The sequence below is a fragment of the Boeremia exigua genome, assembly GCF_020726555.1.
Source record: "Boeremia exigua strain MPI-SDFR-AT-0100 chromosome Unknown C7974scaffold_16, whole genome shotgun sequence".
In the NCBI taxonomy this organism is placed as follows: domain Eukaryota; kingdom Fungi; phylum Ascomycota; class Dothideomycetes; order Pleosporales; family Didymellaceae; genus Boeremia; species Boeremia exigua.
The window spans coordinates 960,432-974,499 of NW_025763533.1; the positions used below are offsets into that span (position 1 = coordinate 960,432).

Genomic DNA, 14,068 nt, shown 5'->3' on the forward strand with positions numbered 1-14,068 from the left:
GTAATCCTCTTAAGACCCCCCTTATGTCTCATGCAACCTCAGCTTCATCGAAGAGGTAGAGGCATGCTGACTGGAGGTCATCGACTCGGTTGCCGTTAGGAACTTTCTGCTGTTGCGCTTCAGGTCTGCACTGCTCTGAGCCGTGCTTCCAGACTGCGAGGCAGCCCCAGGCTTCGAGATCTCCTTGCTGAACTTCTTGAAAGCACTCCCACGTATCGGCAGCGCAGGAAACTTCATAACGTACTTCGCAACTGGCGTAATCTCCTCGTACGGCTCAACATCAAGCTCCACATCCGGCAGCGCGAACAGCACCGGTCCCGCACCCTCTCTCGCTCTCTCCGGCAGCGGCATCTCTTCCCGCGTCTCCAGCAACGAAGTCGCCCCCACCACCGACGGCAGCGCAAAAAGCCGCACCTCCTCCTCCCCCTCTGCGTCGTCCCGCCCCGCGTCCAAACCCAAAGGCGCCGCCCCCATCGCCCCCGCCAACTCCTCCACCGCGCCCCGCAGCCGCGCCTCGCACGCCCCGCACACCGCCCGCCCAAACCCAGGCACCACCCGCGCCGCGCACCCCGCGCTGCTGCACGCCGCCAGCCCCGGTGTCTTGGCGCTCAGCAGCGAGGTGTTGTCCAGCGGGCTGCTGAGCGCGGCCCACAAGCTGCGGGACGCGCGGGCGGGCGCCGTGTGTGTAGCGGGGAGCGGGAGCTGGGTTTGGAGCGGACGCAGGGCGGGGCTGTGCGGCAGGAAGGTTGGGGAGGGCGCGAGCGAGGGCGTTGTGGGGCGCAGGCGGGGGGTGGTGAGGGGTGTGGTTTTCGGCGTGCGGAAGGGGGTTAGGGCCGGGGTGGGCGGGAGCGAAATGAAGAGGTCGGGGAGAAAGAGGTCGGGGAGGAAGAGGTCCGGGAGGTGGTGGGAATGTGGTGGTGGTGGTGGTTGTGTGGGGTAGGGGCGCAGGAAGGTGGTGCACTCTGTGCAGGGGCAGGATATGTTTAGAAGGGAAAGAGGGGCGGAGAGCATGGCGGGTGGTGGTGGTGGTGGTGGTGGTGTTGATAGGTTCGACGTTGTGAATGCTCTGTTCAGGTATCAAGTTTCGAGAGAATGCCGTGATGTTGTGGGGTTTCGCAGTTGGTGGAGATGCTTTTGTCGGTGATCATGCGTGCTCTTGATATTTGTCTTATATGAGTGGTTCAACTTTTTTTGATAATGGATGAAAGGATGCAAAACTCTGACTCGTGGTGGCTGTTTCTCATTACTGCGCGTGTGCTATTATTGAAAGCCGTTTAGGCCATACTCGGCCTCGTGTGCTGTTGTTGTAGGTCCGATGTAAGATAAAGCGTACTAGTATCGGTGCTCGCTTTGTTGCATGTTTCAAGAACGTTGCGTCCCGCTCTTGACTGGACCGATGTCGCTTCGAATGAGAGTGCGGCTTTGTCTGCGCTTCCCCGGGCCTTGTGCTTCCCAGGGCGGCCCTTGTGGCGTTGCTGGTGGCTCATCGACATCGTTGATGGGGATGTCGTCGCTCAGATTGAATTGAATATATCCACGCGGTAACTGTTCTGTGAGGTCAAATGAGCGTATTGGCTGTTCTTTCGGTTGAGTATTCTTGCAACAACACGCCTTCGATCACGGTGTTGCTGTGAAGGGTGCTGCTCGATCTGCCTTGGTGGAAATCGTACAGTAGAAGGCTCAAACTGCCGTCGTACTTCGTAAGGTTCTGTCTCTCGGAACACGTCTTCCGCTGGAAGATCTGGGAAAGGGGATGATGATGGCGACAGACCTCGAGGTATGCTCTCTACACACCAATCGTCGACCATACCCGAGACAGCATTAGTCACGTCTGTCATGTGCTGTTTGCACAATGTTTGTGCAAATCCTTTGCGCCATCGCATGTGCGCAAATCGGAAACAACCTTCGTGAGCACATGTGTGAAAACGAAGGAGCTCATACCACGGCGTTTTCGTCGGAAGGTGCGCGTCCTCCATTCCGTTCTCGTTATAGTGAGAGGATACTGCACTGGTTGAATCTGTTGCCTGCGTTTTGAGAAACATGATGGATTTTCGTGCAGAGACTTGGTTGCAGAACAGCTGTTTGTGACATTGCAGTGTAGCATAAGTGGGAAGGATGGAAGTGCTCAAAGTACTTATTATTCATTGATTTATCTACCTTGGTAGAGACGTACCGAGGATTGGTCTGAGGTTCTTTGGTCGGGGGTCCAGCCATGAACCGAAACCAACCCTTGTTTGGATATTTATTGTGTCCACTGACCGAAATGATCGTTCGAAAGGGTAACTATCATGTAAGTATGGTTGATTGAAAACAAACACAGCTCATTGTATTGGTCTTTTGGAACGGTCCGTGGCATGTCTCGTAGCCCACAGCAGTCTTGCAATGTTCGACCGACCTTCGTACAACCAACCCGCTTTGAATATTGCCAACACATAAACAGAATGACTTCTGTCTCGGCTATTGTGCTGGCTGTTACGACAACTGATTGGCAGATTGAACGGAAATCCTTGATCAATCATACTAGTGTCAATCGTGCTTTGCATCTGGAGGTATGTCGAGTCGAGTCCACTCTAAAACTAAGACGACGACGCACACGCTCGATCCTGACTGATAAATGGCTGAAATCCCACAGCACCGACCACGACGTGCTGCTAGTCACGTCCGACCAGCTACTTGGCAGAGTGCAGCGTTAGGCAACAAGGCGCGTTCTCGTTGAGATGTACTGTGAATACGCTTAAGCGGAAATATCTAGCCGTAGTTCTGTAGCTCATTGGCTGCCACAAAGATGGGTTAGATCCTACAAAAGTGCCAAGTGTCTAGTTGGACGTGTCTGGGTGCAGTACCATGATCGGCACAATCGACCATCAGAGCTGAGACTGTATTCTAGTCACGTACTGGTGATGCCTTGCTACGTCCAGCAGACCATTGGCAGCTTTCTCCGTCATCTCCCCGCTCTTACACTTTCTCCCTTTCGACTCTGATGGATGGTACACCTGCTTCGAGAGAGGTACCTTTCTCGTCACCACTCGAAACGCCAACACCATCCTAGCAGGCCCCACTTACAGCTTACTGTGGTACGAGTCCGTGGCTCATCAATCTCAAGCACTTCAACTCGTTGGAGTCATCCCACAACCGGTACTTGTCAAGTGCAGATCATCCGTTCAGGCCGTGGACCAATAGAGTGATCTCCTCGGATGTGTTGCGAAGTAGCACGCAGGCGGGACTGCACATACTTAGACAGCGAGCACAACATGCACGCGTAGTGAGATGCGGTGTACGGATGAGCACTAGTTGCCATAATTGAGACTGACCGGAAGTTGCCATGAATTTCTGCTGCTGCCGCCTGGAACTTTCCTGGTTAACTGCTGTGGACTGAACAGGGGTGAAATCCGGAGTCCAAATGCAATCTTCCTTCAACTTAGTTTACCGCGCCCCGCTCAGGAAGCAGGACACCGCAGGACTCGGGTCGTGACGGATTGGGCTGCACGATAACGCACTCTGCGGGAGTCCTCGGTTTAGATACCAAAGGGCACCAAAATACAGGGAGCTGACCCCTCGTGCTTGATGTTGGAGGAACGAGCCAATAGGAAGCTTCGCCAGACCGTACCTTACGGCTAGTTGCCAGTAGCTGGCAGATCAGGTTGGGTGAGCGGTGGGCATGCTAAGCTAGCAGAGTACTGTCAAGCGAGTTCGGCACCTCTTGCAGAATTACCCTCGAGACTTGGGAAACGCTGTGTCCAATTGATGGCGCCTGCGAAGTGGAGGAGCTGGCGGAAGAAGAAGACGGCTTGGCCTAAGAGGCCGCTAGCGTGGTGTTGATCGTCGATGACGGAGAGGTTGGGATGACGAGTCGTGTCACAATGCGCCGAAGTCGTCAAACAACTGAGAGCTCGCGTCCTCAGGCCTGCAGGTGCTGCAGGTGCTGCAGGTGCTGCAAGTACTGCGAGCTGCCCTGTCACCGTCTCACACGGTTGGTGGTTGCAGTACCGGCATGTCGTGCCGTAAAACTCATTACTGGTGCAGGGAAAAGGCCCCGACAGAGCTTGAATGTGTCGGGCACGTGGTGTGGCGAGGTAGGCTTGCCTGTAGGAAAGAGCAACCCTCGTCGCGCCAAGGCTAAGCGCCTTCCCTGTGTAGCGATGCACATCTCGCCTGTTGACGACGCCGTCTTCTGCCCTACGGTCCCTGTGTTCCGTCCTGGTTTTCAATTCCTGATTCTCTTTGCTGCCGCAGCTGCTTGATGGTCTGAGCCACGAGACCTGTTCCGCCGCCCCGCGCCGCAGCCGCAATCTGCCACTACAACCACCCCAGGCCACTTTTTCCGCGTCGATCCCCTCTGTTGTAGTAGCACAGCCAGTGCCGTCAGCAGCCTCTTACACTTTCGCTTGACCTTTAGAGCGCCACGCTGCAGACACACGCCTGCTCGCTCAGGTGTTCTTCGCTCAGCATTGCCTCTTTCTCTGACCCACGCAGGGCCTGAGTGCAGCTCTCGAACTTGTGGCACCCGCGTCCCGTATCGATCCTGGTAGCAATTCGCGGCCCTAGGCTTCTAGTTTCAACGTCTTTTGCAGGTGGGTAATCCACTTTACAACCTCTCTGCCCATTTGCACAGACTGGCAGTCCTCGCTGGAAGCTCACCTCACAAGCCAGTCAATCCAAGACTACACCATCCATTCTCCTAACCTTAACCTTCTCGCTGGGGATAGCTTGGAGTTGTCGACGTTACATTATCTTCACGACTGACTCGCACAACCCCGGGGTTTGCACATAATTCCGCGTGCCTGCGCACTGTGACCGTTCCGAGTGCCATTGTGCTCCTCAACCAGTCAGCGTCCGCATCGCGTGTCAACATCCGCGTGGAACCACAGGCCCCACGTTTATTACAAGTCGCAGACCGCTCCCTGACGCAAACACATCGCCTGCCTTCCACTCCTCCGCCGCTGGTCCCTGAACGAATTATTAGATTCGACACGGATTGATAGCAGCGGTTGAGGACGGATTTTGTAGACCCTGTCAATTTTCAATCCGTCTAACTGCCACTACCACTACCACTACCACTACCACTGGCCACTACCGCTACCACTCGCCATAATGGATACCACATTCATCACCATCCACGGTATGTTCAACCGTGCGGCCCGTGCGACACGTGATACTAACGTTCGCAGATCTTTCCGAAGAAGCACGCATCTTATACTCTTCTGATTCCATTGTCGACATTCTTGGTCATACTCCCGACGAAGTCGTAAATCGTTCGGTTTGGCAATTCTTCCATCCAGAGGAGTTGCAATTCGCCAAAGCAAAGTATGGCCGCGGAGTAGCGCTTGACAAGGCGGCCGTGCTATCTTACTGTCGGCTCAAAAACCGCCAGGGAGAGTGGGTTGGCTGTGAATGCTGCTTTTCAATCGTCTACGATGTCATGGTGTGCTGCACCAGTATTTACAGACATGGCATGGAGAGTCAAAGTAAGTGTTTGAACATTTCAAGTCCAATATGCGACCAATTAACGCAAATGCAGAACGCGCTGTCGAGGCCCCCATCGTTCGTAAATTGTTTGCGTCATCACCAAAGGACCCCCGCTACCACATGTTGTCTCATCTTTCCAGCAAGTTCGATCTCGGCCCAGAAGACCAAACCCACGAACCCCGTGCAGCCCTCTTTTTGAACCGGTTCACACGAACTTTGACCGTCATGTACGCCACGAGTGGTATTGAACAGATCGTTGGCATCTCAGGCGAGGAGATGAAGGGAAGAAGTTTCTACTACTGCATTGCAGTGAACTGTCTCACCGAAGCCGTTCGATGTCTCGAGTCGGCGAAAGGGAACGACTCGATTGCTTACATGCGTTTCATGTTCCGCGATCCTCGCCAGGAAGACCCGCCTGAAATGACGTCTTCTGAGAGCGAAGATGATGAGATGACTGATGTCACAAGCGATGAGGACGAATCCGTTGCAGGAGGTGTAAGACTCGGCGGCCAGTCCTCATCCAGTGGCCGTGCTTCCGGATACCATTCGAACGGATCTCACTGGAACAGCGAGGAGCCACCACTCAATCACCGTACCGAGTCTGGCGATAGTGCTCCTCGTGCCGATACGCATCTTGGCGTCTTCGATGAACAGCCACGACGACATTCGTCAATGTCCTCAGCCGGAGGCTCGCCATCGGTACATCAAAACGAGGATATTGAGCTTGAAGCTGTCATATCTTGCACCACAGATGGGCTCGTTGTCTGCCTTCGTCGTGCTCGGCCAATGCTTCCTGGCGCGATGCCCGTTACACAGCCAGCGCAACAATACTCCGGTATCTATGCGGCTCCATGGGCATCGCAGCCTGTCTTCCACCCGGCCCCACAGCAGATGCCTCCATACCCTCTGGGCGCCCAGCACCCTGCCATGCTCAGTTCGGGCCCGTCAATGCAGTTCCAAAACGCTTTCATGCAAAGTATTCGCGACGTTGCAGTCTTTGCGTGGGCTCTTACTGGAATCAACGGTAGCTTGGCTGCATTTGCACGTGGTAAACCCAAGGGGGAGAGCCAGCCACCCGACGGATTCCCGATTTGGAACCCTCTACCCGATCCATCCATGCTGGGTCACAAAAAGTCTGAAACGCCTTCCGGTTATGGCTCAGGATCCAACAGTACTACCAGCAACGGCGATAATTTCGGCTTCGGTGATCCTGGATTGCACTGAACGTCTTTCAGACGACAAATGCTGCGCACTTCTTCGCTGAGGAGCCGTCACGCCTGGCCCAATCACGGCCTACGGTGAACGCCACAGCGAAACAGCACCCAGCAGCTTGCATTTAAGTATGATATTGATAACAGCGATAAAGTATGAATTATGCGAGCAATAGCGTGAGCATTACGATACCAAGCGGTCTAAGTTGCGACCATCTTTTCGGTACGCTGGACCACGAGTCCATTTCTCTGATGATTTCCACATCGCAATAGAATAAAAAATATAAAACAACTATTCGGATCTCCACTCAGAACGATGCAGCTCTCGCCCATTCCATCTCTCGTCTCCAACCTCATGTAGCAGTCTCGCCAAGCAAGACGAGACAGCTTCCAACAAAGATATCTCTGTACAGCAAACGGCCAGCAACGAGCCCAGAATCCGTTTGAATATGATTCGCTGCTGCCAAAGTCCAGTTGTGCAGATCGGTGGTACTGAATGATGGATGTGGAGGTCGAGGCGCAAGGTTCGCCCTTTGTCTTTCATTGTTGCGGTTCGAATGACCACTTGCGAGCTTCCAGTCCACGCACTACCTGGAGAAGTCTTTGTTTATAGTTCGAGAGGCTTATTGCTCCGTCCTCACAGGCAAATCAAATCCGCGTATTTACGCCGTTGCCGCGTCGACCACGTTTTGAGATCGCCGTCATACACCTTGTGGTCGATCTTTGATCGTTCCCTCGCACCTATAGCCTTTGGTCTCATGTATTTCCGTTCCTGACAGCCCCCTAATATCTCAGCCTCACTCACCGTTGACATCGAATATCAAACGTTTGGTCTCGCAAAAACGTCGCAGAGCTGTTGCTGAGGCCGGCGCAATAACAAGCATGAAGATTTTACGCATCAATATGAGGCCGCATTGGATGAGGCTGTTTTTCACAGCTCTGCAAATTACGGGGACTTTAGCTCAGGATGCGACTTCCTCCACTCGAACTACTACATCAACAGCCATCTCGTCGTCGCCTTCACCAACGACCCTCCAGTCGAGCATCAGCACCAGCTCATCGGAACCTCAAACACATACCATACAAGTGGGCCTTTTGGACCATAAGATGCGTCCTGAGACCACCGAAGCGGCTGTAGGAGACATCATCGAGTTCGACTTCTATCCGCTCAACCACAGCATTGTGCGTGCAGAGTATGGATTCCCTTGCATTCCCTACGAGATGACTGGATCCGGTAAAACAGGCTTTTTCTCAGGTTTTAATCCAGTGGATAAGGTCCTGGACAGCCCACCGAAATATAGCATCAAGATAAACGATACAGAGCCAATCTTCTTCTACTGTTCCGCGCCGGGCAGTTGCATCACGTGGGGAATGGTGGGTGGAATCAATTTGAATAGCAGCATGAGTATAGATAGGCAGAGGACATTGGCTGTGGATTCAACATATATGCTACAGCCAGGTGAGTCTCTACCAACTCACAACCTAGATGCTTCTTCTGACCATATTCTTAGGTGAGCCATTTCCCGCTGAATCTCCTCTCCCATCTGGCAACCCTGCCTCTTCGTCGTTGTCCAATTCGACCTCCGCGAATCCACCTGCACATACATCAACAAGCGGTTTAAGCACCGGCGCAATCGTTGGTATCGTCATTGCCGCCGTCAGTGCCCTGCTGCTTGGTGCTCTGCTCTTCTTCTGCTGGGGCAGGACCAAGTCCCTCCGCGAGGCCATCGAGCGTAAAGACGGCACCGTGCGCCGTGTCACCGCCAGCCCTAATCAAATGGTTCACCATACACAAAACGCCAGCCATGCCGGTTTCCAGTTCCCGCCTCATCCCGCGGTCCATCCAGGAAGCCACCCTGGAAGCCCAGAACCCGCGAGCTATGGTCATCAGCATGATGGGAGCATGGGAGGATACTTCCCTACTTCCGCGGGTTATATTGCAAAATACACCTCCCCGTTGGCGGCGCATCCATCGTATCACGCGCTATCGCCCGGATCGCCGTCGCCAGGAAGACCAGGCTTGCACGGAAGTCCTTTCATGCAGTAAGTGGCCTCTCTTCCCATCCCTCTTAGTCATTTAAAGCTAACGATGTGTAGTCACGACCCCTCACCAAGAGGCACACCGGCTCCGGGGTACTACGAAACCTTCCCAACTCGACAGACTCACGGACAGGAGCGAGTTCAGGAACACCCCGTCGAGATGGAAGCAGTCACTGCAGCGAATCAGGCATCTGATGCCGAAGATTTGAACAGGCTGAGCAAGTTTTGACTGAAGACAAAGATTGGAGATGTAGAGTGCGATGTTTTCTTAAGATACTCTCGATGATACGAGACTAAAGCACCGGCCTCTGAGTTCACTCGTCGGATAAACAGTGTGAAGATGTTGCATGCAGGGACAGGCTGAGCATTTAGTTTAGATTCTATACATGTACATATACTTGAATGCACTTATTTCAGATTTCATACAAGAAGCCTGACTCGTTCTACATGTGGTCTGTGTCGATATACGTGTGGGTCCATAACAAACCTTGTACCGGGGGCAGCCTCGGGTGCAGATACGGCTGTCAGCTATCATGTGGCGCCCGCTCGGCGCACGCACAGCATGTCGCAATCGCGCACGTTCGACGGCGTTGCTTGTTTTCACGGGAGACCACATGGCGGATGTGGCAGATTGTGGCTTCCTGTTACTCAAGCTTTGTGGAGAGTAGTGGCAGCGGTCGGCCTGTGGATCGGGTTTTCTTGGGGAGGGTCGACCTCATTGTTATGAGTTTGAGATGGAGCTGAGCCATGCCAAAACTTCTCTACTGCAAGTCGGGGTATGCGGGTGAAAATTATGACCGTGTTTCCCTTCTGCGTACGATCTCAAGTCGCATGGGGCTGACAGAGACTTGCTCGACACAATAAAGGTCGTATCTTTCTCTCTGGTCGACATTTGCAGGAAAATTCGAAGTGCGCAAGGGGCTGTCCAGCTTACAGTTCCAAGAAACGATCTTAACATACCCCGCCAGGAGGCCGGTCTGATATCGTTGTCTGTTATAGCTGCAGGGCTGGCATGTACTGTACCCGTAGATCGTTGCTGTTCCTGAACATAGGGCATCTCGGCCCGGGCCGCGTGCGTGGGATGCAAGTCAGCTCGCAAATTGCGATTTGCAAACCATAGATTGCCACAGACTCATGAAGTGTCATGGAGCTCATCACTGAGATGAAGTGGTCTTATTAATGCTCATGTGCAGCATTAATCGCTTGCTAGTGTGGTGGTTCGGTGCAAGATGCTATATTTGGCGACGAAACACCACAGTCATATACTTTGAGTCACGAGTCGTAAGTGGAAACAGGTGACATTCGTGTGTAGATACCTTCATATGGCGTGCAATTTTTTATGTCTATGGCCTCTGGTGCAATGTGGAGCACTGTTTCGCCGAGCCAGAATTAGATATTCCTAATCTGTTTCATCAGACTCGACTTCCTCACCTAAAAATGGTTCGTTGAGGATATCATCCATCCAGGCGACACATCGATAGTCAAGCTCTGAAAACTGGGATCCCAATTCTGCGAGATCGGAGTTCTGAATACCCAATAGCTCCACTGAGTCAGTGCCTTGCGCGACAGGGCGCAGGCGTGGCAACGCCGCAATTCTTGTGTTTTGACCGTCGCCGCAATGACAAAAGCCACCATGTTCGGCACAGCTTGGTGTTTCTGGCAGACGTTGAGGCCGAGAGCCAAGATCAACGTCGGAGTGATCGTGGGCGTCGGAAGATATCAATGTCTCAATGCCAACTGAACTCACCGTATCTTGGCGATGCCTAATAGAATCGTTCCAGACGCGTTCATTAAGCCAAACATCGTATTGCGGTGAGAGCAGCGAGCTGAAGATATTCCAGACCTGCGAAACTGAGCTGCGTTGGTCGATAGGATTATCGCCCATGCCGAAGCCAAAGACCTGCGCCCGACACAACGGACACGAGTTACTAACAAGGGTCCAACTGGCAATGCACGCTTCCCCAAGAACATGTCCACATGGAAGCTGAACAGGCGCCTCTGATCCACTTTGGGCGGAGCCAAAGGTTTGAAAGCATACCCTACAAGACCGCTCGTCTGGATCTAGATCGTCCACGTTCACCGGTGCCAGCACGTTACCCTGCGTATACGAGACCTGCTCGCCTGCTTGCATGTCGGTGATTAGTTCTAGGCCGTAGTTGAGTGACAGTGTAGTCTAGAACGCGAAGAGTAGACTTGCCAGAAATGCGGGGGCTACACGAACTGGGCATATTGATGCCATGCACAAAAGCACTGTGCATGGACATCACAAGTACCGGCATGCAATTACCGAGTTTGTTCCCATGGTTCCTTTGTCCCCAACATTAGAACAACGTGCTATTGCCGGCCGCTTCTACATTGATGGCGTGAGACGAGGCACGAACAATGCTCCAAGCAATGCCTCAAGCGGTGGCTATCGCTTAAACAACCCGTTCTTGTGTCTCATGGTCTGATAGTGAATCTCGTGGTGGCCGTGTGGCTTGTTCTAGCGCTATAATGAGTATATATGTGGAGGTAGAAGAGGCTAGACGACCACAGAAATGGGTTGTCAGAAACCGACTCGGTGAAGCTCGAGGCTGAACGAGGCTTGTCAAGAAGGGTGGGGCCGCCCCGCAAGTCCACCATCGAACAGCCAGCCACCACATGAATTTCTGCGGCAACAGTTTGTTTCCACGCGGTCTGTTTGTTTTGGCGCAAACCTTGCTTGTGCTATTTTTTGCTGTCACAAAGTACGTGCGAAATCATGACATGCATCCAATAGCATTCGCATCCGGGCATTCGTCACTCAGCCTGGTCGGCAGCGCATGTCTGAATGTAGGCAACTGTAGCTCTGCGTGCAAAGAACCTGTGGAAGTGGTAGATAACGATGGAGCCGAATCTGGGTGCTTCTGTGCCACATCATCCTAGTTAGGACGCGGAGATGCCGCCCCTGGTCATAGTGTGCAGCAATTGCTGATTGAGGCCAGCACACGTGGTGGGGGTGTATTCCGGCCAACGATCACCTATCAGCCTTGCATGGTACCAGAGATTCGTCACCGCTAAGATGCACCGGTGTGGGGGCAGTAGTCAGTCGTTCGTTCCAATAGTCCGGTCACAGGTTAAGCGGTTGACGGTGACGCCGACTGTGTGGTATAGCTCGAACGTGCTCTACATATCGCGATCAAACATCAGTGATGATCTACCATGGTACATCCGTACTGGGGTGCAGTAGCCTGCTGCGGAAGCCTGATGAGATCGCTGGATTGTAGTGGTGGTAAACATCCGCCCACAACTGTCAGACTTGATGCTGCGAAGAGATGAAGAATTCTCCATTTTTATTGATACGGAGTGACTTCTGTGTCAAAAGGGGAAATGAAAGAAGATGGCTGACTGTGGCGTCGCCAGAATAGGACAAAGCGCGCTCACGTGACGCTACTTTAACCTTCTTGGGACTACCAAGATTCGCTGGCTTCACGCCAACGCCGCAAAGTTTACGCTGAAGTCAGCCCACATGGCAGAGGGAGATCACCAACAGGACTCGACAGAGGAGCCACGTCAAGCGTCAAGCTTTCTCCTCAGGCGCTCTCCCGTCGCTATTTCTGCACGGCCGTCCACTAAAATGGGTCACTGTCAGCCCCATCAACCTCCCATGGTTACGGTCCATTGTTAGCTTTGTGGCTTTATCGCACCGCCTTTACCCCTTGCTCAAGAGTCAGTCAGCCAAGGTCGACGACGAGGTGCAAGCATCGTGCAATGGTGTGGCTGACCGGCGTTCTACCAAGTCTCGAAACGCCTCTGGTCATTTTGCAGTCAAGGCTAGTTGCTATCGGCTGCCATACGCGATTGTCCATGCGTAAGTATGGAGAACCTTGTATATACGATGTCGACGAACATAATAGTATAAGTACACTGGCTGTGCCCTCTCCATTGAGATCATCACAACAGCTTCACTCAATTCACAGAGCCTCTTCTCTCTCTCACTCCTCGATCAATATCTTCAAACAGTCCACAAGATGCGTTACGCAATCGCCGCCTCCGCCCTTCTCGGCGCTGTTGCTGCTGCTCCTCAGATGATCAACATCGACGCTGCTCTGGCTGTTCCCACTCCTACCATCCTTGGCCCCAAGGTTGAGGAGACCAAGGCTGCTCCTATCTCCTACAACCCCACAGTTGCTGCTTCCGCTGTTGCCGTCGTTGTCAAGGAGGAGGGTGTTATTGAGAAGCGTGTCGTCGCAGACAGCTGCGGTGCGCAGCTCCCCGGTGGTGTTGGCCAAGTCCCTGGCGATGGCAGCGTCTCCGCTTATCTTGACAAGAACGGCGACTTGAGGAAGGCTGCCCAGGCTGCTACAGCTGATACAGCTCCATCGGGCTACACGCAGTCTTTCCAGGACTTGACCGGAAGCTCCCAGCAGGTAGGCTACCTTACCTACAAGAACCTCGACACCTACTCCCCTCAGGCTTGCGCGGACTTCTGCGATTCCGAGAAGTACTGCCAGGGTTTCAACGTTTACTTCGAACGTGACCCCAAGTTCGAGCCCAAGGACGGATGTGCAAACCCTCCCGCAGTCACCAACATCAAGTGCTCGATCTATGGCTACAATGTTGCCGCGAAGGCTGCTACAAACGACGGCCAGTGGCGCGGTCCCCAGGATGCCAACGGTGAATCTTTCCACGTTGTCATCACTGGTTCCAACGGTTACTCCAAGAACAGCAGGGCCCTTCCCTCAATCACCGACTTCAACGCTGGTGAAGCTCTCCCTGCTGCGATCAATGCTCCTCTTGATAACGGCTACGACACATACAACGGCATGAGGCTGTTCAACAACAACCCTTATGACCCCGCTCTCTGCGCTGCTGCTTGCGAGGCCCAGACTGAGTACGATGTCGCACACCCGGCGGCCGATGGCAGCTACAAGGCATGCAACTTCTTCACCTCGTACGTTCTTACCAAGAACGATGTTCCCCTCGGTACCTACTGCGCTCTGTACACTCGCTCGTGGGACCGCACCTACGCCGTCAACACTGGCTTCTTCGATGGCGACGACGTGTACTCCGTCCGCAACGCCGCTTCCTACGCGCTCACCAACTTCAAGGCCTCCGTCAAGCCTACTGCCCAGCAGTAATTGCATCTCCATTGTCGAGACAACACGTGCCTACGCTTTCAGGATGCTTACGAATCTATATCTCTTTCATTTCTTCACTACCAAGACTTTAACGGATTACACATTTACTCATATAGAATAATCTGCAGCAATTCAAAACGATAAAATCATCCTTTCTGCCTCACATGAGTGACGAATTTTCCGACACTGCTAACGAGTATGTGAAATCTCTTGACATCCTCAACAATGCCATACCAAGCCACGACCACTCTA

The 14,068-nt window shown here is 53.2% G+C and overlaps 5 protein-coding genes across 5 annotated transcripts; 4 read left to right on the forward strand and 1 right to left on the reverse strand.

Moving 5' to 3' along the window:
- Positions 1–21: 21 nt before the first annotated feature.
- Positions 22–1,011, reverse strand: C7974DRAFT_381574 (uncharacterized protein; the record flags this gene model as incomplete). The annotated part of the gene is made up of 1 exon (XM_046140586.1): positions 22–1,011. The coding sequence occupies one exon, from the start codon at positions 1,009–1,011 to the stop codon at positions 22–24; it is 990 nt and encodes a 329-aa protein (XP_045991174.1).
- Positions 1,012–4,972: 3,961 nt separating this feature from the next.
- C7974DRAFT_91912 (uncharacterized protein) lies at positions 4,973–6,830 on the forward strand. Its single transcript, XM_046147512.1, has 3 exons — positions 4,973–5,119; positions 5,169–5,465; positions 5,519–6,830. Exons 1-3 carry the CDS (start codon positions 5,092–5,094, stop codon positions 6,688–6,690), a joined length of 1,497 nt encoding a protein of 498 aa, XP_045991175.1. The 5' UTR covers positions 4,973–5,091; the 3' UTR covers positions 6,691–6,830.
- A 526-nt stretch (positions 6,831–7,356) lies between these two features.
- On the forward strand, positions 7,357–9,033 carry C7974DRAFT_91949 (uncharacterized protein). The gene is made up of 3 exons (XM_046147513.1): positions 7,357–8,136; positions 8,189–8,720; positions 8,775–9,033. Exons 1-3 carry the CDS (start codon positions 7,560–7,562, stop codon positions 8,944–8,946), a joined length of 1,281 nt encoding a protein of 426 aa, XP_045991176.1. The 5' UTR covers positions 7,357–7,559; the 3' UTR covers positions 8,947–9,033.
- Positions 9,034–11,186: 2,153 nt separating this feature from the next.
- On the forward strand, positions 11,187–11,994 carry C7974DRAFT_476839 (uncharacterized protein). Its single transcript, XM_046146699.1, has 3 exons — positions 11,187–11,443; positions 11,476–11,528; positions 11,681–11,994. The coding sequence occupies exons 1-3, from the start codon at positions 11,358–11,360 to the stop codon at positions 11,923–11,925; spliced, it is 384 nt and encodes a 127-aa protein (XP_045991177.1). The 5' UTR covers positions 11,187–11,357; the 3' UTR covers positions 11,926–11,994.
- Positions 11,995–12,534: 540 nt separating this feature from the next.
- Positions 12,535–13,898, forward strand: C7974DRAFT_91965 (uncharacterized protein). The gene has a single exon (XM_046147514.1). The coding sequence runs from the start codon at positions 12,707–12,709 to the stop codon at positions 13,814–13,816; it is 1,110 nt and encodes a 369-aa protein (XP_045991178.1). The 5' UTR covers positions 12,535–12,706; the 3' UTR covers positions 13,817–13,898.
- The last annotated feature ends 170 nt before the right edge of the window (positions 13,899–14,068 follow it).